Source organism: Scyliorhinus canicula, chromosome 17, assembly GCF_902713615.1.
Source record: "Scyliorhinus canicula chromosome 17, sScyCan1.1, whole genome shotgun sequence".
Taxonomy (NCBI): Eukaryota; Metazoa; Chordata; class Chondrichthyes; order Carcharhiniformes; family Scyliorhinidae; genus Scyliorhinus; species Scyliorhinus canicula.
This window is the reverse complement of record NC_052162.1, coordinates 56,184,756-56,207,051: the sequence shown is the minus strand read 5'-3', so window position 1 is coordinate 56,207,051 and position 22,296 is coordinate 56,184,756. Positions and strand designations below refer to the sequence as shown.

Sequence of the window (22,296 nt, the reverse complement as noted above, 5' to 3'; positions counted from 1 at the left end):
TTTATAATTTCCTTGCAAATTTGATCCTCTAAATTTTCCCATTAGTTCGTGACCTACAGACTACACTGAGGAATGTATTGCGCCTTCTTTTTTGCTGCCTGGCTCAAGCCATATAGTCTGTCCTTGACCCCTCTCTGACACACTCTCTCCAGCAGTGCAAAGTTATTCTTAATCCATGTGGCCATCCCTTCCCCTTTCTTTCCTTCTCCTGTCTTCCCTAAACACCTGGGGCGGGATTCTCCGAACCCCTGCCGGGTCGGAGATTCGGTGGGGCGGGGGGGGGGGGGGGGGGGTGTGTGTGTGTGTGTGTGTGTATGTGAATCCTACTCTGCCGCCGGTCGGGGGCCGTTGGCATTTCTCTGGGCCCCAATGGGCCGAGAGGCCATCCGCTTTTGGCCAGTCCTGCCGGCATGAAATCCATCACGGTGGGACCTGGCTAGATGATCGTCTACCGGAGTCCTTGGGGTGGGGGATCTGGTCCCCACGGTGGCCTGGCCCGCGATTGGGGCCCACCGATCTGCAGGTGGGCCTTGCTGTGGGGGCACTCTTTCCCTCAGCGCTGGCCTCTGTAGGGCTCCGCCATGGCCGGCGCGGAGAAGAAACCCCCTGCGCATGTGCAAGGACACGCTGGCCCTTCGACGGCGGCTGGCACGGCACCAACCCCTCCGGCGCCGGCCTAGCCCCCGGAAGTGCGGAGGATTCCGCAACTTCCGGGCGGCCCAACGCCATAGTGGTTCGCATCGCTCTTGGCGTTGGCGTCGGGCCATCCGGCCAGTTACGGGAGAATCCCGCCCCTTGTTTCCAGGAATATTTAATACCCAGTTCTGCTCTTTTTTGAACCAGAACTTTGACAACCACCAAATATTTTGATGAGGGTGATGCTTTTGATGTGGTGTACCTGGACATTCAGAACGCATTTGATACAGCACCACACAACAAACATGTGAGAAGTTATAGCTCAAGGAATAAAGTGAATGGCAGCAACGTGGATACAAAATTGGCTGAATATTAGGCAGCAGAGTAATGGTCAATGGATATTTTTCAGGCTGGAGGAAGATTTGTGTGGTGTTCCCCATTGAACTGTGTTTAGGAACCTGTGCTTTTCCTGATGTGTATTAATGATTTAGATCTTGGTGTACAAGAGACCATTGCAAACGTTTTCAGATGACCCAAAACTGGGAAGTATTATAAACTGTGAAGAGGACAGTGTAAAACTTCAAAAGGTCATAGACAAGTTGGAGTGGGCAAATAGGTGGCAGATGAAGTGTGAGGTGATGCATTTTGGTAGGAGGAACATGGAGAGACAATAGAAAATAAGGGGTAATTTGTGTTCCGGAGTACAGGGACTTGGATGTCTATGTGAATAGATCATTGAAGGTGGCAGGACAGATGGAGAGCAGTTAATAAAGCATGAAGTGTTCTGTGCCTTGTTAATTATGGGTAAAGTGGTTATGTTGAACTTACAAGATACTAGTTGGACCTCAGCAGAAATACTGTGTACTGCTCTGGGTGCCACAGAATAGGAAGGATGTGAACACATTGGAGAGAGTCAGGCGAGCTTTCCAAGAATGGTCCCAGGGATGAGAAACTCCATTATGAGGGTAGATTGGAGAGGTTGGGAATGTTACTCTCTCAATGAGTGGCTCAGGTGTGGTAGAGGCAGGGTTAATCGAGGCATTAACAAGGGCTTTAGATGATTGTTTCTATTCAAGTAATGTGCAGGGCTATGGAGAAAAAGCAAGGGAATGGCACTTAAGTCATGATGATCATTTGAAGAGCTCGTGCAGACATGGTGGGCCAAATGGTGGTCTCCTACACCATAACAATTCTGTGATTTCCATAAGTGAATTTACCACACTCAGCACATTTGCATCCATGCTCAGTAACTTTAATTTAGACTTTATTACTTTCTCCTGTACTCTGAACCCACCGAATAACTAACTTCCTCTTAGTTGACTCCTTTCTAAAATATAAAACTTAGCCTGGGGATGAGGCAACGGAGGCCACAAATGGGAACTTGGGACAAGCACAAGGGCCGGGATTCTCCCCTACCCGGCGGGGTGGGGGGTCCCGGTGGGACAGAGTGGCGTTAACCACTCCGGCATCGGGCCTCCCCAAAGGTGTGGAATTCTCCGCACCGGAATTCTCCGCACCTTTAGGGGCTAGGCCAGCATCGGGGTGGTTCCCGCTCTGCCGGCCGGCGCGAACGGCCTTTGGCACCCCGCCAGCCAGGGCCGAAAGGCCTTCGCCAGCCGGCGGAAGTCCGCGCATGCGCCGGTGCGTCAGCGGCTGCTGACGTCATACCGGCACATGTGCAGTGGAGGGGGTCTCTTCCCCCCCCCCCCCCCCCCCCCCCCCCGCCATGGTGAAGGCCATGGCGGGGGCGGGAGAAAAAGAGTGCCCCCACGACACGGGCCCGCCCGCCGATCGGTGAGCCCCAATTGCGGGCCAGACCATCGTGAGGGCACCCACTGGGGTCAGATCGCCCCCCCCCCCCGGGACCCCGGAGCTCACCCGCGCTGCCAAACCTGCCGGTACCAGAGGTGGTTTAAACCAAGCCGGTGGGAAAGGCCTGTCAGCGGCGGGACTTCGGCCCATCGCGGGCTGGAGAATCGCCGTGGGGGGCCCGCCGACCGGCGCGACGCAATTCCCGCCCCCGCTGAATCTCGGGGGGGGGGGGGGGGGCAGAGTATTCGGGGGACAGGGCGGGGGCGGGATTGACGCTGGCCCCAGTGGGGGGGGGGCTCGGAGAATTCCGCCCAAGATGACTGAAGGGAGGGGTGCCCAAGGCAGGTAAGATGCTGGCTGCAGTGGAATAGACAGTCTTGTGTTATTGCACGTAATCGCAACACTTTTTTTGCAATTAAACCTTTCTTTGTGATTATACAGTAAACTAGGATGCCTATATGAGGAACTGCTGCACCCAGACCACCCCAGGGTTTTGCCAAAGTCCAGTATGGTTCAAGATTCTGGGTTTGGGTAGCCTGCAATAAGGTGGAAGAAATGTAACATTTTATATTTTTGTAAGAAAATGACTAATTTGGAGTGCTACCTTTTTGAATTTAATTTGAAGGAGCTGCAATTATTAATGCCTGGTTATGGAGAAACTGAATTACTGACAAAATTGTTTCTGCTGATTAGAGGTGACCTTTTCTGTCAGTCATCGAAGTTGAACACCTGCCACCCTTGGCAAGTCAAGAAAGTGGCACAAGTGCTGTCAACAGAGCTGTCCTAGTGCCATCCCAGAGGGTGGTAGAATCAGTAGTGTACGCTTCATGGATTCTAGACTTTTTCAACAGTTGGCAATTCTGACCGTGAAGCTCAAAATCATTGTTTTTTTTTCCCCTTCTGTTAATTTCTCTAGTTATGGTGCGATGTTTTTGCGAACTACTCCTGCTAAGTTTTCTTTTTAATTGCAGTAGATTTGCATGTCCACCACCTGGGTGATAAGCTGAAGGAGCAGATTGGCCATCTGTCATTGAACCTGCCTGATTTTTATTCCAATAAATTACAATGCCAGCTTGGTCTGCCAGCTTACTGTGCATGTGGTGAAGTGGCAAATGTACCCCAGTGTCAAACATTTTAGCAGTAACCTAAAGACATTAGGCAGGCTCCACACTATTTCTCATTCTCATTCTTCTTGTGCATAATGTTCATATGTGGTAATGGTGGTTGAATAAATGGCTGTTTTTTGGAAAATGTCCAAAAGTAGATTTTGAAGCAAATGAAACTGCCGAGGTTGGTAGGTCAGAAATCGAATAAACTCCATTTTATGTGACCTTGTGTTGAACGACCTGCTTCATTAAATTGCTGCTGATTGTGGACCACAGTTACTCTCTGACAGAATGTCAGCATGAAGCAGAAATAATAGTTAATTGTGGATAGGCTTTTCTTGTAGCACAATTTATTTTTAATCACATGGGTTGCTGACGGTGCTAAAATTGTACCTTGCATTCAAATTGCCATTTATTTAATATTTTGCCTGATCGGTGCAATAATTCACAGAAGTAAAATGAACAACCAACCATGTAAATATTTACTAGTTAAAAGAACAGCATTGTCTATGTAATAAATTGTCAACATTTCTTTTAAGGGTAATGTAGAAATGTTTGCAGTTGAAACAGTTGTTTTGCATGACTATCTTTTGACAGCAATCCTGTGTAACAAAATAAGAAGACCATAAGACCTAGGAGCAGAATTAAGCCACTCGGCCCATCGAGTCTGCTTCGCCATTCAATCATGGCTGATATTTTCTCATCCCCATTCTCCTGCCTTCTCCCTATAACCCCTGATCCCCTTATTAATCCAGAACCTATCTAACTCTGTCTTAAAGACACTCTAGTGATTTGGCCTCCACAGCCTTCTGTGGTAAAGAGTTCCACAGATTCACCATCCTCTGGCTGGCTGAAGAAATTCCTTCTCATCTCAGTTTTAAAGGATTGTTCCTTTAGTCTGAGATGGTGTCCTCTGGTTCCAGTTTTTTCTGCAAGTGAAAACATCCTCTCCATGTCCACTCTATCCAGGCCTCGCATTATCCTGCAAGTCTCAACAAGATTCCCCCCTCTCATCCTTGTAAACTCCGACAGGTACAGACCCAGAGTCCTCAACCGTTCCTCATACGTCAAGTTCTTCATTCCAGGGATCATTCTTGTGAACCTCCTCTGGACCCTTTCCAAGACCAGCACATCCTTCCTTAGATACAGAGCCCAAAACTGCTCACAATACTCCAAATGTTGTCTGACTAGAGCCTTATGCAGCCTCAGAAGTACATCCCTGGTCTTGTATTCTAGACCTCTTGACATGAATGCTAACATTGCATTTGCCGCCTTAACTGCCGACTGAACCTGCACATTAACATTAAGAGAATAGTGAACAAGGACTCCAAATCCCTTTGTGCTTCTGATTTCCTAAGCATTTCCCATTTAGAAAATAGTCTACCTAAATTCCTCCTTCCAAAGTGCATAGTCTCACACTTTTCCACATTGTATTTCATTTGCCACTTCATTGGCCACTCTCCTCGCTTGTCCAAATCCTTTTGCAGCCCTCTTGTAAACTTAGCAACAGTGCCTTCAGTTCCTTCTTCCAGGTCATTTATGTATATTGTGAAAAGTTGTGGCCTCAGCACAGACCCCTGAGGCACACCACTACTCACCGGCTGCCATCCTGAAAAAGACCCCTTTATCCCCACCTTCTGCCAGTCAGCCAATCCCCTCTATGCCAGGATCTTACCCTTAACACCATGGGCTTTTAATTTATTTAACAATCTCCTATGCGGCACTTATCAAAGGCCTTCTGGAAATCTAAATAAATCACGTCCACTGGTTCTCCTTTGTCTAACTTCCTTGCTACCACCTCAAAAATTCTAACAGATTTGTCAGACACGACCTCCCTTTGACCAAGCCATGCCGACTCAGTCCTATTTTACCAGGCACTTTCAAGTACTTCGCGATCTCATCTTTAATAACAGACTCTAAAATCTTACCAATGACCGAAGTCAGGCTAACCAGCCTATAATATCCCGCCTTCTGCCTCCCTCCCTTCTTAAACAGGGGTGTTATATTAGCTACTTTCCAGTCCTCTGGACCCTTCCTGCCTCTAGTGATTTCTGAAAGATCATCACCAATGCCTCCACAATTTCCCCAGCTATCTCTTTTAGAAGTCTGGGGTGTAGTCCATTCAGTCAAGGTGACTTATCCACCTTCAGACCTTTCAGTTCCCCCAGAACCTTCTCCTTAGTAATGGTCACTGCACTCGCCTCTGCCCCTTGGTTCTTCTGGAGCTCTGGCATCCCACTGGTGCCTTCCACCATGAAGACTGATGCAAAGTAATTATTCATTTTGTCTGCTATTTCTTTGTTTCCTATTATTACTTCTCCAGCCACATTTCCAGTGGTCCAATGTCAATTTTTGGCTCTCTTACCTTTTTATATATTGGAAAAAAACTCTTCCTATCTTCCTTGATATTACAAGCTAGCTTGCACTCGTACTTCATCTTCTCCCCCACTTATTGCTTTTTTAGTTGTCCTCTTCTCGCTTTTAAAGACTTCCAAATCGTCTAGCTTCCACTTATCTTTGCCACTTTGTATGCCTTTTCTTTAGCTTTCATGCTGTCCTTGATCACCCTCATCAGCTATGGATGCCTTGTCCTCCTGTTGGCATGTTTCCTCCTCCTTGGGATGCATTTCTGTTGTGCGTACCTAATAACTCAAAACTCCTGCCATTGCTGTTCCGCTGTCTTCCCTGCTAGGCTCCTTTTCCAATCATCTCTGTCCAGCACCTCCCTCATGCCTTTGTAGTTATTTAATTGTAAGACCGTTACATCTGATTGCAGCTTCTCCCCCTCAAACTGCAGGGTAAATTCTATCATATTGTGGTCACTGCTCCCTAAGGGTTCCTTCACCTTAAGTTTCCCAATTAAGTCTGCCACATTACACATCACCAAATACAGAATTGCCTGTTGCCTAGTAGGCTTTGTCACAAGCTGCTCGAAAACCATCTTGGAAGTTCCACAAATTCCTTTTCTTGGGATCCACTACCAACCTGATTTTCCCAGTCCACCTGCATATTGAAGTCCCCCATGATTATTGTAATATTGCCTTTTTTTATATGCCTTTTCTATCTCCTGATTTATTTTCTGCCCCACATCCTGATTACTGCTAGGGGGCCTGTACATAACTCCCAACTGGGTCTTTTTACCTTTGCGATTCCTCAACTCTTCCCACAGAGATTCTATGCCTTCTGATCCTATATCGTTTCTTGCTATCGATTTAACTTCACTCCTTACTAACAATGCAATCCCGCCCCCTTTGCCAAAATGTTTAATTCATTATCATTTCCCAAGCAAATTGTTAACCAAGTAGTCCTTGCATATACTCTTGTTGATCTTGCTCACTATCCATGCCCCCTGCACCGTTCACAGACCGCTTTATAGCCATAAATTTTGCGTTAACATTTATTTTCATTTAAATGCCATATTTACTCTTATTCAGTCTTGTTGGATTACCCTTTACAGAGATCTTTCTCATGTTTCTCAATCACCTCCAACCCACCCTAGTTTTCTAAATAATGATCAGAACAATAGATTTCACTTGTGTGTTGGAGGGTGATGAGGGATTTTTCTCTGGGAGAGAAGCATTTATACAAACCTGAAGCGGACTGAGTGCATTGCAGGGTGAGTGGTGGTAGGCAGAGGGGCGGGTGTGGAAGAGTATTTGCACTTGATCGGAGAGGCTTAAAAGTTGGTCTTGTTGAATTAATTTGGGGGTGAGGAAGAATTCGAAGCATTGGGTAAAATGGTATGCCTCTGAACCCAGTTTGCAGGGTGGGAAAAAATGTGCCAAAGAACAAAAGACATTACAGCATAGGAACGGGCCCTACGGCCAAACAAGTCTGCACCGATCCAGATTCCTTGTTTAGACATATTATTTATTGCCCAAACGATCTGTATCCCTCTGTTCCCCGTCTGTGTCTATCAAGATGCATTTTGAATGTTGCTATTGTGCCTGTCTCCACCACCTCCACTGGCAAAGTATTCCAGGCAATCACGACCCTCTTTATGAAAACTTTCCTCGCATATCTCCCATAAACTTTCCCCTCTCGCCTTGAACCTGTGCCTTCCTGCAATAGAGTCTTCCACCCTGGGGGGAAAAAGCTTCTGACTATTCACCCTGTCCATACCTCTCATAGTTTTGTAGACCTCAATCAGGCCTCCCATCAGCCTCCGTCTTTCCAATAAAAATAATCCGAGTTTATTCAACCTCTCCTCATAGCTAACACCCTCCCAACCAGACAACATCCTGGTAAACCTTCTTTTCACTCACTCCAGAGCATCGGCACCCTGGTTGTGTGGTGACCAGAATGCAATATTCCAAATGTCACTAACTAAAGTTTTTACAACTTTAACACGACCTGCCAACTCTTGTACTCAGTGCCCCGGCTGATGAAGGCAATCATGCTGTGTGTTTTCTTGACTACTGTATCCATCTGCATAGCCACTTTCATGGAACTATGGACCTAAACGCCTAGATCCCTCTGTATATCAATGCTCCTAAGCGTTCTGTCATTTACTATATAATTGATACCAATTTGATCTTCCAAAATGCATAACCTTGCATTTGTCGGGATTGAACTCCATCTGCTATTTCTCTGCCCAACTCTGCAATCTATCTATATTCTGCTGTATTCTCTGACAGTCCCCTTCACTATCTGCAACTCCACTATTTTAGTGTTATCTACAAAGTTGCTAATCCAGATTTTCTGCTGTTACTCTGTCTCCTCCTCCCAAGCCAGATCTCTATCCATCGAGACAGCCCATCCCAAATCCCATGCGACTTTACCTTTTGTATAGTCTGCCATGAGGGACCTTGTCAAATGTCTTACTAAAGTCTATGTAGAGACACCCACAGTCTATCCCTCATTAATTCATTTTGTCACCACCTCAAAAAAAAGCTCTTATCAAGTTGGTAAGGCATGACCATCCCTGTACAAAACCATGCTGCCTATCATTAACAAGTCCATTTGCATCCAAATGTGAATAAATCTGTCCCTCAGTGTCTTCTCCAACAGTTTTCCCACCACTCGCATCAGGCTCACCAGCCTATAATTAACTGGATTATCCCAGCTTCCCTTCTTAAACAAAGGGACAACATTGGCTATTCTCCAGTCCTCTGGAACCCCACCTATGGTCAAAGATGATGCACTGATATCTGTTAAGGACCCAGCTATTTCCTCTCTTGTCTCCCACAGAAACCTGGAATATGTCCCATCCGGCCCAGGGGACTTATCTACCTTAATGCATTTTAAGATATCCAACACTTCCTCCTTCATTATTTTGACATATCCAAGAGCATTCACACCCATCCCTAACCTCAATATCGGTCACGTCCCTCTCGTTGGTGAATACCGATGCAAAGCATTCATTAAGGATCTCGCCCACTTCATCTGACTCCATGCATAACTTCGCTCCTTCGTCCTTGAGTGGGCCTATTCTTTCCCCAGCTACCCTCTTCTTTTATATGTGTAAAAGGCCCTGGGATTTTTCTTGACCCTGCTTGCTGTTGACATTTCCTGGCCTCTTAGCCCTCCCAACTCCCATTTGAGTTTGTTCCTACTTTCTCTAAATTCTTGAAAAGCTTTGTCTGTTTTTAGTTGCCTAGACCTGTGTATATTTTTCTTTTTGACTAGTTTCACAGTTTCCCCTGTCATGCATGGTTCCCTAATCCTGCCAGTTCTGTCCTTGATTTTAGCAGGGACATGCTTGACCTGCACTCTAATCAACTGGTCTTTAAAAGACTCCCGCATATCGAATGTGGATTTAACCTCAAACAGCCGCTCTCAATCCACATTCTCCAGGTCTTGCCAAACTCTGTTGTGGTTGGCTTTCGCCCAATTTAGCAACCTCATGCGAGGATCACTCTTGCCCTTATCCATGAGTATTCGTATATTTATGGAATTGTGATCACTATTTTCAAAATGTTTCCCTACTGAAACTTTGGTCACCTAGCCGCGCTCATTCCCCAGTACTAGGCCCAGTAATTCCCCCCTCCCAGGTTGGACTATCAACATATTGTTTCAAAAAACCTTCCTGGACACACCCAAAAAATTGCTCTCCACCCGAACCTCTGGTACTCGGGGAGCCCCAGTCAGTATGGGGGAAATTAAAATCATCCACCACAACAACTCTGATTCTTTCACAGTTTCGCGGAGTCTAACTACACATCTGTTCCTCTATCCTGCTGGCTGTTGGGAGGCCTATAGTAAAACCCCAAAATTTTGAGTGCACCCTTCCTATTCGTGAGCTCTTCCCATAATGCCTCACTCCAAGATATCCTCCATCGTCACAGCTGTGATATGTTCCCTAACAAGTAATGCAACCCCACCATCCTTTCTACTACCCCTCTGTCTTGTCTAAAACATTGGTATTCTGGAACATTGAGCTGAAAGTCCTGTCCCTCCTTTAACCATGTCTCCGTAATAGCAACAACAGCATAATTCCCCATGTTAATCCAAGCTCATCCGTCTTACCTGTAATACTTCTTGCGTTGAAGTAATGCATTCCAGACCCACTGAGATCAGCGACTTCCCTCTGCCTGCTCTCTCTCTTTGCAAACCTCCCGGCCAGGATATTGGTGTCCCTCCAGTTTCAGTGCAACCCATCCTGCTTGTATATGTCCCATCTTCCCTGGAAGACATCCCAATGATCCACATGTCTGAAGCCCTCTGTCCTACACCAGCTCTTTAGCCACATGTTCAACTGTAGTATCTCTCGGTTCCTAGCGTCACTAGCACGTGGCACGGGAAGTAATCCTGAAATGACTACCCTAGAGGTCCTGCTTTTTACATACTACCTAACTCCCTGGAATGGCTTTGCGGGACCTTGTTGCTTTTCCTGCCCAAGTCCTTTGTATTAATGTGGACAAGGATATCTGCCTGCTTGCCCTCCCGTTTCAGGATGTCCTGTATCTGCTCAGAGGCATCCATGACACTGGCACCAGGGAGGCAACACCCCATCCTGGAATCTCTTTTGTGACCACAGAAGCGCCTATCTGTGCCCCTGACTATCAAATCCCAATTAGTATTGCTCTGTAATACTTTGCCCTCCCACCATTGTCTCCATTGACCGAGCAGAGATTTGAGTGAACAGAATGTTAAAACTTGCAGCGAAGTAGTGGGCGGCATGTGGCGCAGTGGATAGCACTGGGATTGCAGCTCTGACGACCCAGGTTCGAATTCCGGCCCTGGGTCACTGTCCATTCTCCCATATCTGCTTGGGTTTCACCCCCACAACCCAAAGATGTGCAGGCTAGGTGGATTGGCTATGCTAAATTGCCCCTTAATTAAAAAAAATAATAATTGGGTATTCTAAATTTATTTAAAAAAACACTTGCAGGGAAGTGAATGTTTTAGCTACTGGAATAAGTGATGAAGTAATCAGTTACTTACAAAAGTAACAGGATACGGATCAATTGTGAAATCCAACAATGTCTAATTGATAGAATATAACATCCCTGATGTCTAACAAGCCTTTTTCCATCATCCCCATGAAATCTACCAACAGGCATAAGGAAGTGAATCAGGATAGGATTTGAAAGGCGTATGCAAAATTGTAAATGTACCCACACCTCTGGCTGAATTGTCCTGGATCCGATTTGAATATCGAATTGTTGCCCAGCAGGTTAAAATAAAATATATATTTATTTTCAGTAATAAATCAATTACTGCAGAGAGACTGTTTTGAAGTACTGTACAACAAAACATGAAGTTATGCTGGAACTGTATAAAATGTTGGTTAGGCCACAGCTAGAATATTGTGTGACGTCCTGGAATTTACACGAGAGGAGGCATTACTAGAAAGGGCACAGAAGAGGGGGGGGTTTAAACTAATTCAGCAGGGGCATGGGAACCTGGATTGTAGTTTTGGGGTACGGGAGATTGAGAGTACAGAGGTCAGGAGCACAGATTTGACTTTGCAGGAGGGAGCCAGTGTTCAGGTAGGTGGTTTGAAGTGTGTCTACTTCAATGCCAGGAGTATACAAAATAAGGTAGGGGAACTGGCAGCATGGGTTGGTACCTGGGACTTTGATGTTGTGGCCATTTCAGAGACATGGATAGAGCAGGGACAGGAATGGTTGTTGCAGGTTCCGGGGTTTAGGTGTTTTAGTAAGCTCAGAAAAGGGGGCAAAAGAGGGGGAGGTGTGGCGCTGCTAGTCAAGGACAGTATTACGGTGGCAGAAAGGATGCTAGATGGAGACTCTTCTTCCGAGGTAGTATGGGCTGAGGTTAGAAACAGGAAAGGAGAGGTCACCCTGTTGGGAGTTTTCTATAGGCCACCTAATAGTTCTAGGGATGTAGAGGAAAGGATGGTGAAGATGATTCTGGAAAAGAGCGAAAGTAACAGGGTAGTTGTTATGGGAGACTTTAACTTTCCAAATATTGACTGGAAAAGATATAGTTCGAGTACATTAGATGGGTCGTTTTTTGTACAATGTGTGCAGGAGGGTTTCCTGACACAATATGTTGACAGGCCAACAAGAGGCGAGGCCACATTGGATTTGGTTTTGGGTAATGAACCAGGCCAGGTGTTAGATCTGGAGGTAGGTGAGCACTTTGGAAACAGTGACCACAATTCGGTGACCTTTACGTTAGTGATGGAAAGGGATAAGTATACCCCGCAGGGCAAGAGTTATAGCTGGGGGAAGGGCAATTATGATGCCATTAGACATGACTTAGGATGTGTAGGTTGGAGAAGTAGGCTGCAAGGGTTGGGCACACTGGATATGTGGAGCTTGTTCAAAGAACAGCTATTGCATGTTCTTGATAAGTATGTACCAGTCAGGCAGGGAGGAAGGGGTCGAGCGAGGGAACCGTGGTTTACCAAAGAAGTGGAATCTCTTGTTAAGAGGAAGAAGGAGGCCTATGTGAAGATGAGGCATGAAGTTTCAGTTGGGGCGCTTGATAGTTACAAGGAAGCGAGGAAGGATCTAAAGAGAGAGCTGAGACGAGCAAGGAGGGGACATGAGAAGTCTTTGGCAGGTAGGATCAAGGAAAACCCAAAAGCTTTCTATAGGTATGTCAGGAATAAAAGAATGACTAGGGTAAGAGTAGGGCCAGTCAAGGACAGTGGTGGGAAGTTGTGTGTGGAGGCTGAGGAGATAAGCGAGATACTAAATGAATACTTTTCGTCAGTATTCACTCAGGAAAAAGATAATATTGTGGAGGAGAATGCTGAGACCCAGGCTATTAGAATAGATGGCATTGAGGTGCGTAGGGAAGAAGTGTTGGCAATTCTGGACAAGGTGAAAATAGATAAGTCCCCGGGGCCGGATGGGATTTATCCTAGGATTCTCTGTTAAGCCAGGGAAGAGATTGCTGAGCCTTTGGCTTTGATTTTTAGGTCATCATTGGCTACAGGAATAGTGCCAGAGGACTGGAGGATAGCAAATGTGGTCCCTTTGTTCAAGAAGGGGAGTAGAGATAACCCCGGTAACTATAGGCAGGTGAGCCTAACGTCTGTGGTGGGTAAAGTCTTGGAGAGGATTATAAAAGATACGATTTATAATCATCTAGATAGGAATAATATGATTAGGGATAGTCAGCATGGTTTTGTGAAGGGTAGGTCATGCCTCACAAACCTTATCGAGTTCTTTGAGAAGGTGACTGAACAGGTAGACGAGGGTAAAGCAGTTGATGTGGTGTATATGGATTTCAGTAAAGCGTTTGATAAGGTTCCCCACGGTCGGCTATTGCAGAAAATACGGAGGATGGGGATTGAGGGTAATTTAGAGATGTGGATCAGAAATTGGCTAGTTGAAAGAAGACAGAGAGTGGTAGTTGATGGGAAATGTTCAGAATGGAGTTCAGTTACGAGTGGCGTACCACAAGGATCTGTTCTGGGGCCGTTGCTGTTTGTAATTTTTATAAATGACCTAGAGGAGGGCGCAGAAGGATGGGTGAGTAAATTTGCAGACGACACTAAAGTCGGTGGAGTTGTAGACAGTGCGGAAGGATGTTGCAGGTTACAGAGGGACATAGATAAGCTGCAGAGCTGGGCTGAGAGGTGGCAAATGGAATTTAATGTGGAGAAGTGTGAGGTGATTCACTTTGGAAAGAATAACAGGAATGCGGAATATTTGGCTAATGGTAAAATTCTTGGTAGTGTGGATGAGCAGAGGGATCTCGGTGTCCATGTACATAGATCCCTGAAAGTTGCCACCCAGGTTGATAGGGTTGTGAAGAAGGCCTATGGTGTGTTGGCCTTTATTGGTAGAGGGATTGAGTTCCGGAGCCATGGGGTCATGTTGCAGCTGTACAAAACTTTGGTACGGCCGCATTTGGAGTATTGCGTACAGTTCTGGTCACCTCATTATAGGAAGGACGTGGAAGCTTTGGAACGGGTGCAGAGGAGATTTACCAGGATGTTGCCTGGTATGGAGGGAAAATCTTATGATGGACTTGAGGTTGTTTTCATTAGAGAGAAGAAGGTTAAGAGGTGACTTAATCGAGGCATACAAAATGATCAGAGGGTTAGATAGGGTGGACAGCGAGAGCCTTCTCCCGCGGATGGAGGTGGCTAGCACGAGGGGACATAGCCATAAATTGAGGGGTAATAGATATAGGACAGAGGTCAGAGGTAGGTTTTTTTACGCAAAGAGTGGTGAGGCCGTGGAATGCCCTACCTGCAACAGTAGTGAATTCGCCAACATTGAGGGCATTTAAAAGTTTATTGGATAAGCATATGGATGATAAGGGCATAGTGTAGGTTAGATGGCCTTTAGTTTTTTTTTCCATGTCGGTGCAACATCGAGGGCCGAAGGGCCTGTACTGCGCTGTATCATTCTATGTTCTAGAAGAGATTTTCCAGGAATGGAGAGTTTCACTTCTGAAGAAAAATTGGATAGATGTGGTTGTTTTCCTTGGAACAGAGGAGACTGAGGGGGGACATGCTTGAGATGTATAAAATTATGAGGGGAATAGCTTTCCCCTTGGTGGTAGAATTAATGACCAGGGGCCATAAATTTAAGGGGGGGGCGGGGGGGGGGGGGGGGGGGGGGGAGAGGAGGAGGGGGGGGGGCAGGAGATTTGGAGGGGATGTGAGGAAAAATGCTTTCACCCAAAGGGTGGTGGGAGTCTGGAACTGATTGCCTGAATGAGTGGTGGAGGCAGAGACCCTCATAATATTTTAAGAAGTATTTAGATGTGCACCTGCGATGCCAATGTCTACACGGCTCTAGGTCCAAGTGCTGGAAAATGGGATTAGAATAGTGAGGTGTTTTTTTTTCCAGGTGTAGACACGGTGGGCTACAGACCTCTTTGACTCATTGAAATTGAGCAAATAAATGTCCTGTGCTTTTTAGACTAAACATTAAAATTGGTTCATCTTCCAGTAGGTTGGAATGTACAAATGTTGTGAAAACCAATGTTTTCTAGAGAGAATTGGCGGGAAACATGCCTCAGACCTGCCCTGCTGCCATACAAAAATTGAGTTTTTTAACCTTTGAAGCTTTTTAACACATTTAGGCTCTAAGTACTTGTGTTTCTTTCCCCCTTGTTATATGCGATTTGCCCCATTGCACTTTCAGGCAATCACTTGTGTTTGCTGTAATTTGTGGTGGTCAGCTTCTTTTAAAAAAGATGTTTTTGCCTTTTTTTTAGTTTTCATGTCTTCAAATAACTTCTTGAAGTCTTGAGTTTATATCTTGTTCAGTATTGGTAAAGCTAATCAAAGAATTGAACCTTTCAATGAATGATCAATAATTGAACCCCAAATCCTTTTCTGTCTTGTTAATGGATGTTCCACCCTGTGAATATGTTTGCTGATTTCCTTTACAAGCAAGGATTTATCTTTAAGATCCTTTTGTTGTAATTGTTTTGAGTGCTGTTAACCTGTCTTATGGTCACGTGATCAAATAATATTCCTTCCCCCACCCCGTTCCTCTCCTGAAGGTATTGCCTTGGTAGAGAGCCTGATTTTGTGGAGCTCCGATTCTTTTCAGTATGGATGGGATTTTGCAATAAATTAAAATCCATGTGCTGAAAATTGATTTCACGACAACACAAAATGAACATTGCATCTTCATAGGTGCTACAGTAATTTAGTTATATCTCAATAAACAAGTTATTTTGGATCTAGTTGAGTGAAAATCCGAGTGCTGATTTCTAATTTGGAGGTGGTTGGTGGATCTGTGCTATTAACATCTACTCCACTACGCCACCAAATGAATTACCCTGTTCTCTAATTGATCTTTTTTAATATAAAATTTAAATTGCCATTGTAACGTTTTTAAAAAAAATTTGATGCTGTTACCTAATGTATGTGCTTGTTTATCATAATCTCCAGAGGCAGCCAATGGGAATGTCCCAGCAGGCCAGCGACCACCGCCAAGAATCAAAGATATTCAGATCAACAACCAGATTATCAAGTTGAAATATTGCTACACATGCAAGATATTCCGTCCGCCTCGGGCATCCCACTGTAGTGTTTGTGATAACTGTGTTGGTATGTAAGATATTAATTCTTTTGAAATGTATTTCAAATCAACTTGGGCAGTCTGGCTAGGAATGGCAAGTTGCCTCTGCTAATTTAACGTGTAGAAGCTTAATTTTCAATCCACGTTCAGGAACCTTGCTCCGAGATAATTTGCAGCTCCTGATCTTTTTTACGATATCAATCCCAGCTCATCCCGGAGTCCAGCCCATCCTGGAGTCACAACACAAGTGCAAACTTCACACCGTCTCCCAAGGCTGTAATTGAACCCTGTTCCCTGGTGCTGTGAGGCAGAAGTGCTACCCACTGTGCCACCATGCTGTTTGTTGCCTTGAATAAATTCTTAACCCAGCATCCACTGCTTTCTGGGAAGAAAATTCCACAGACTAATATTTCTCATTTCCATCTTCAGTGGTGGACCGCTCTATTCTTAAACTGTGTCCCCTGGTTCTAGTGTGTCCCACAATTGTAAATAACCTCCTGGTATCTACTCTATCAAATCCCCTCAGTATCTGATGTGTTTCAATAAGATCAATATGTATTTGTTCAACTTAAGCCCAGGGTTGAGTAGAGCGAACCTTTTCTGAACTGCATTCAAAGCAATTATACATTTTTTTCAATTGAGACCAAAACTGCATCTTATTCCAGATGTGGTCTCCTCAAAGACGTACAGCTGCAGTAAAACCTCTCTACTTTTATATTCCATTCCGTTTGCAATAAACAACAACATTCCATTTGCCTTCTTAATCACTTGATGTACCTACATATTCAGTTTTCATGATTCATGTCCCAAGATACCCAGCTCTTTCTGCAATCTCTGCCTATTTAAGTAGTATATATTTTAAAAATTCTTTCTGCCAAAGTGGACAAGTTCACATATTCCCTCCTTATACTGCATCTGCCAGATTTTTGCCCACTCATTTAACCTGTTTATATCCTTTTGAGGGCCGTTTACCTCCTCTTGGCAACTTGCTTTCCTACCTATCTTAGTGTCATCGGCAGCTTTAGCTACCATACATTCGGCCCCTTCATCCAAATCATTGATGTAGATTGCAAATAATTGGAACTTCAACACTGATCCCTGTGACACTCCGTTTTTCACAGTCTGACAACCCAAAGAAAAACCCAATTATCTCTTCTCTCAGCTTTCTGTTAGCCAACCAATCCTTTATCCATGTCAATATGTTACCCCTTACACCAAGTAATCCCGTGTAGTAACCTTTGATGTGGCATCTTTATCAAATGTCTTCTAGAAATCCAGGCACATCACTTCTACATGTTCCTCTTTATCCACTTTGCTTGGTACTTCAAAAACTCTAATAAATCAGTTGAACTTAATTGCCCATTCCCAAACCCATGTTGACTTTGCCTGATCAAGTTATGATTTTCTAAAGTATCCTGCTATGACCTACTTTGGAATGGAGTCTTAACAATTTCCCAATGATGGATGTCAGGTTAACTGGCCTATTCTTCATGGCTTCCTGCCTCCCTCCTTTCTTGGATAAAGGTATTTATGTTAGCTATTTTCCAATCCACAAAGACCCTTCCAGAATCTGAAATTTTGGATTATAGCCAATGCATCTACTACTCTGCAGCCACTGCTGTTAAAATCCCAGGATGCAGGTCATCTGGTCCTGGGGACTTGTCAGCCTTCACGTCTAATAGATTTCCCATTTTTGCCATCTGAAAATTTCCACTATAGTACAGAAAGTTGGCAAGTTCACAATGTGCAATTCTTTGACATCAGGTCAGGTGCTATGTTGTCATTACTTTGGTCTCTGTGTTTTTGGTTTGAATAAAACCTTATTTGTACAACTACAGTGGGTTACATACACTCAAACAGAAATATCTTTAACTGAACACAGGTACCCAAATTTATCACTGGCTAATTTCCTTGCACCATGTAGCCTGACGTTGTGCGGTTACTAATTGTGGACAGCAAGTGGAGGGTGGTTGAAGATTTTAGTGGATGCATTAGAACAAAGAAAAATTACAGCACAGGAACAGGCCCTTCGGCCCTCCAAACCTCTGCCGATCCAGATCCTCTATCTAAAACTGTCGCCTATTTTCTAAGGATCTGTATCCCTCTGCTCCCTGCCCATTCATGTGTATGTCTAGATACATCTTAAATGACGCTATCATGCCCACCTCTACCACCTTTGACGACAATGCGTTCCAGGCACCCACCACCCTCTGCGTAAAGAACTTTCCGCGTATATCTCCCTGAAACCTTTCCCCTCTCACCTTGAACTCGTAGCCCTAGTAATTGAGTCCCCCACTCTGGGGGCGAAAAAGCTTCTTCCTATCCACTCTGTCTATATCTCTCATGATTTTGTAGACCTCAATGAAATCCCCCCTCAACTTCCATCTTTCTAATGTAAATAATCTAATCTACTCAACCTCTCTTCATAGCTAGCACCCTCCATACCAGGCAACATCCTGGTGAACCTCGTCTGCACCTTCTCCAAAGCATCCATATCCTTTTGGTAATGTGGAGACCAGAACTGTATGCAGTATTCCAAATGTGGCCGAACCAAAGTCTTATACAACTGTAACATGACCTGCCAACTCTTGTACTCAATATCCCTTTCCAATGAAGGAAAGCATGCCATATGTCTTCTTGACCACTCTATCGACCTGCGCAGCCACCTTCAGGGTGCAATGGACCGGAACACCCAGATCTCTCTGTGCATCAATTTTCCCAGGGCTTTCCCATTTACCGTATAGTTCGCTCTTGAATTGGATCTTCCAAAATGCATCACCTCGCATTTTCCCGGATTGAACTCCATCTGCCATTTCTCCGCCCAACTCTCCAATCTATCTATATTCTGCTGTATTCTCTGACAGTCCTCCTCGCTATCTGCTACTCCACCAATCTTAGTGTCATCTGCAAACTTGCTAATCAGACCACCTATACCTTCCTCCAGATCATTTATGCATATCACAAACAACAGTGGTCCCAGCATAGATCCCTGTGGAACACCACTGGTCACAATTCTCCATTTTGAGAAACTCCCTTCCACCACTACTCTGTCTCCTGTTGCCCAGCCAGTTCTTCATCCATCTAGCTAGTACACCCTGGACTCCATGAGAGTTCACTTTCTCCATCAGCCTACCATGGGGAACCTTATCAAAAGCCTTACTTAAGTCCATGTATATGACATCTACAACCCTTCCCTCATCAATCAACTTTATCACTTCCTCAAAGAATTCTATTAAGTTGGTAAGACATGACCTTCCCTGCACAAAACCATGTTGCCTATTACTGATGAGCCCATTTTCTTCCAAATGGGAATAGATCCTATCCCTCCGTATCTTCTCCAGCAGCTTCCCTACCACTGACGTCAGGCTCACCGGTTTATAATTATCTGGATTATCCCTGTTACCCTTCTTAAACAAGGGGGCAACATTATCAATTATTTCCTGGAGACAAGAATTCCATCATGACATGTTGTACCAGTACCTAGTAAAATACAGCCATTATTGTTGAAAGCTGAATTAGTGAACAAAAACTGCTGATTGTCAGATGTAAGATAACATTAACCTACAATGTTTGTGAAATAACATAAAAGCATTTATGGTTTAAGCAATGACAGTGAAAACTGAAAGCTGCACTATTCATTATAGTACAAGACTGGCTGCGAATCCTGTTGTGCAGGCTTTATTAGTGAAACTAAAGCATTATACAAAGCCCAGTGAAAGGCTGATGGGAATTATAAATGAGTACTGTTTTCAAAAATGTTACTTAAAATATTCAAAGTAACAAAAGGTATTGATTGCTAAGGAAGGTGCAACAAGCTTTCATATTGCTCCTATTGCTAATGTAGCAAATAAAGCTAACCTTTCCCCTCATCAAGAACATTGCAGAGGCATGCTAACACAGGTTGGAGAAAGGGGTGATACCTCTTGATCAAGGTATCAAAGGGTTACTGGCACCTATCAGAACTTCTGAAGGGCGCAGTTTCTAAGGGGGTGCAGGAATAGAGGAATCTGGGAGGGGGTGGGGTGCAGAAACCACTGAAAGTGTTGAGACAGGTTGAGAAAGCAATTAGAAAGCATATGGGAGTCCAGGCGCTATAAATAGGGGCACAAGGAACAAAAAAAACTTGTAGTATGCCTGTATAAAATACTGGCTCAGAATCAGCTAATCTAGTTCCAGGCATCACACTTTAGGAAGGTTGTGAAGGTTTTAGAAAGACTACAGAAAAGATTCACGCAAATAGTTTGTGGATGAAGGACTGCAGTTATGTGGATTTTGGAGAAGCTGAGGACCACCCTTTTGGTGGAGAAAAGATTCAGGAGTTTTGATAGCTATGTTTGAAATCATGAGCGATCTGGATAGGGTAGATGTGAAAGAAACTATTCCCATTGATGGATGAATCCGGAACCAGGGGCGGGATTCTCCGACCCGCCGCTGGGTTGGAGAATCGGCCGGGGCGGGGGGGGGGGGGGGGCAGAGCAGAGCAGCGTGAAGCCCGCTCCGACGCTGGTTGCCGAACATTCCGGCGCCGGTTTATGGGCGCGGGCGGGGATCACATTGTGCCGGTTGGGGGCCGTTGGCAGCGGCTCCCCTGGCAATTCTCCTGACCGCGCATTCCTGGTCCTGCTGTCATGAAATAGACATGGTCCATACTGGCAGGACCTGGCTTGTCTGCCATCTAGCGGGGTCCTCGGGGTTGGGGGGGTGCGCGGGGGGATCTGACTGCGGGGGTCCCCACGGTGGCCTGGCCTGCGATCGGGGCCTACCGATCTGCGGGCAAGCCTGGCCGAGGGGGCACTCCTCCCCCCCCCCCCCCCCGCCCCGCGCCGGCCTCTGTAGGGCTCTGCCATGGCCGGTGCGGAGAAGAAACCCCCTGCGCATGCGCAGGAAACACGCCGGAGGCCCTGCGCATGCACCAAGTCGCGCCGGCTGGCGGTGGCCCTTCGCCGCCGGTTGACATGGCGCCAATTCCTCCAGCGTCGGCCTAGCCCCCAGAAGTGCAGGGGATTCCGCTACCTCCGGGCAGCCCGACGCCGGGGTGGGTCACGCCGCCCTTGACGTCGGTATGGGCCGCCCCGCCAATTTCGGGAGAACCACGTCCCAGATCTTAAAGTGATAGGCAAAAGAAGCAGCGGTGTCACCAGGAAAAACATTTTTGGAACAGCGAGTGGTTAGGATCTGGAATGCATTACCCAAGGGTGGTAGAGACAAATTCAATGGAGACCTTCAAAAGGGTATTGGATAATTGTCTGAAGTGAGGATTTTCAAGGCTATGGGAAATAGTCAGTGGTGCGGAGCTAGGTGAATTCATCTTGCAGAAAGCTAGGCCTATTGGTCTCCTGTGCTGTAAGCATTCTGACTCTCTTGTACTCTGTTCATAGCGATGTAAATGACCCAGCATGACATTATGCCCAAAGGCAATGACTGCAGCAATGCTTTTAAGCAGTAAGGTTCCTAATGGTTTCTGCATCAATGGGTCATTGCACACAGTGGATGCATATTTTTATCTCTTAAATTCTTGATGCACCTAAATAGTTGATGAATCTAGCACAGGCCACATTAAGATCAAAGCTTTCTATGAGGGTTAAATTGTTAAGTTTGTAGTTTAGTATTAGGTTAATTCATTTGTATTGTGGTGTCTTTTAAATTCAATAATTGATTGAAATGTAGTTCTGTTTTTTATTTTAGTTGAAAAGACAGTTTTGGGTGTGCAATGAATGTTTGCTGTGACACATTCTTGCACACTCTGTTATGCTGGGTGTCGGTTATAACGTGATCTGTATCATTCTATTTCACCCTTTACTAACAAAAAAGGCAAGTTTCACTTTTAGAAATTAATTTCCCCACCACTTCCTTTTATGGTGTGGAAATTTCGTGGGGCATACGTGTAAAAGCAAACACCCTCCAAAAGTAAAGTGTCACTGCAGATCATATCTTTTTTTAAAAATATTTTTTATAAAGATTTTCCAAAACATATCAAAAAACATAAAATAACATCAATCCCTTCCCCCGCAACAAACCCCCTCCCCCTGGGTTGCTGCTGCTGCCAGCCTATTTTTCTACCGTTCTGCCAGGAAGTCCAGGAAAGGCTGCCACCGCCTAAAGAACCCCTGTACTGAGCCCCTCAGGGCAAATTTCAATTTAATGAACCCCGCCATATAATTGATCCAGGCCTCTACACTTGGGGGCCTCGCATCCTTCCATTGAAGCAAAATCCTCCGCCGGGCTACTAGGGACGCAAAGGCCAGAACACCGGCCTCTTTCGCCTCCTGCATTCCTGGCTCCACTGCAACCCCAAAAATTGCGAGTACCCAGCCTGGCTTGACCCTGGATCC

The 22,296-nt window shown here is 45.3% G+C and overlaps 1 protein-coding gene across 1 annotated transcript in view; it reads left to right on the top strand.

Moving 5' to 3' along the window:
* zdhhc9 (zinc finger DHHC-type palmitoyltransferase 9) overlaps positions 1 to 22,296 on the top strand; it is a 133,230-nt gene that overhangs the window by 74,071 nt on the left and 36,863 nt on the right. The window contains exon 3 of the mRNA XM_038774561.1: positions 15,835 to 15,993. Within this exon, the coding sequence (XP_038630489.1) occupies positions 15,835 to 15,993 (159 nt within the window). The remainder of the gene's footprint in view (positions 1 to 15,834; positions 15,994 to 22,296) is intronic.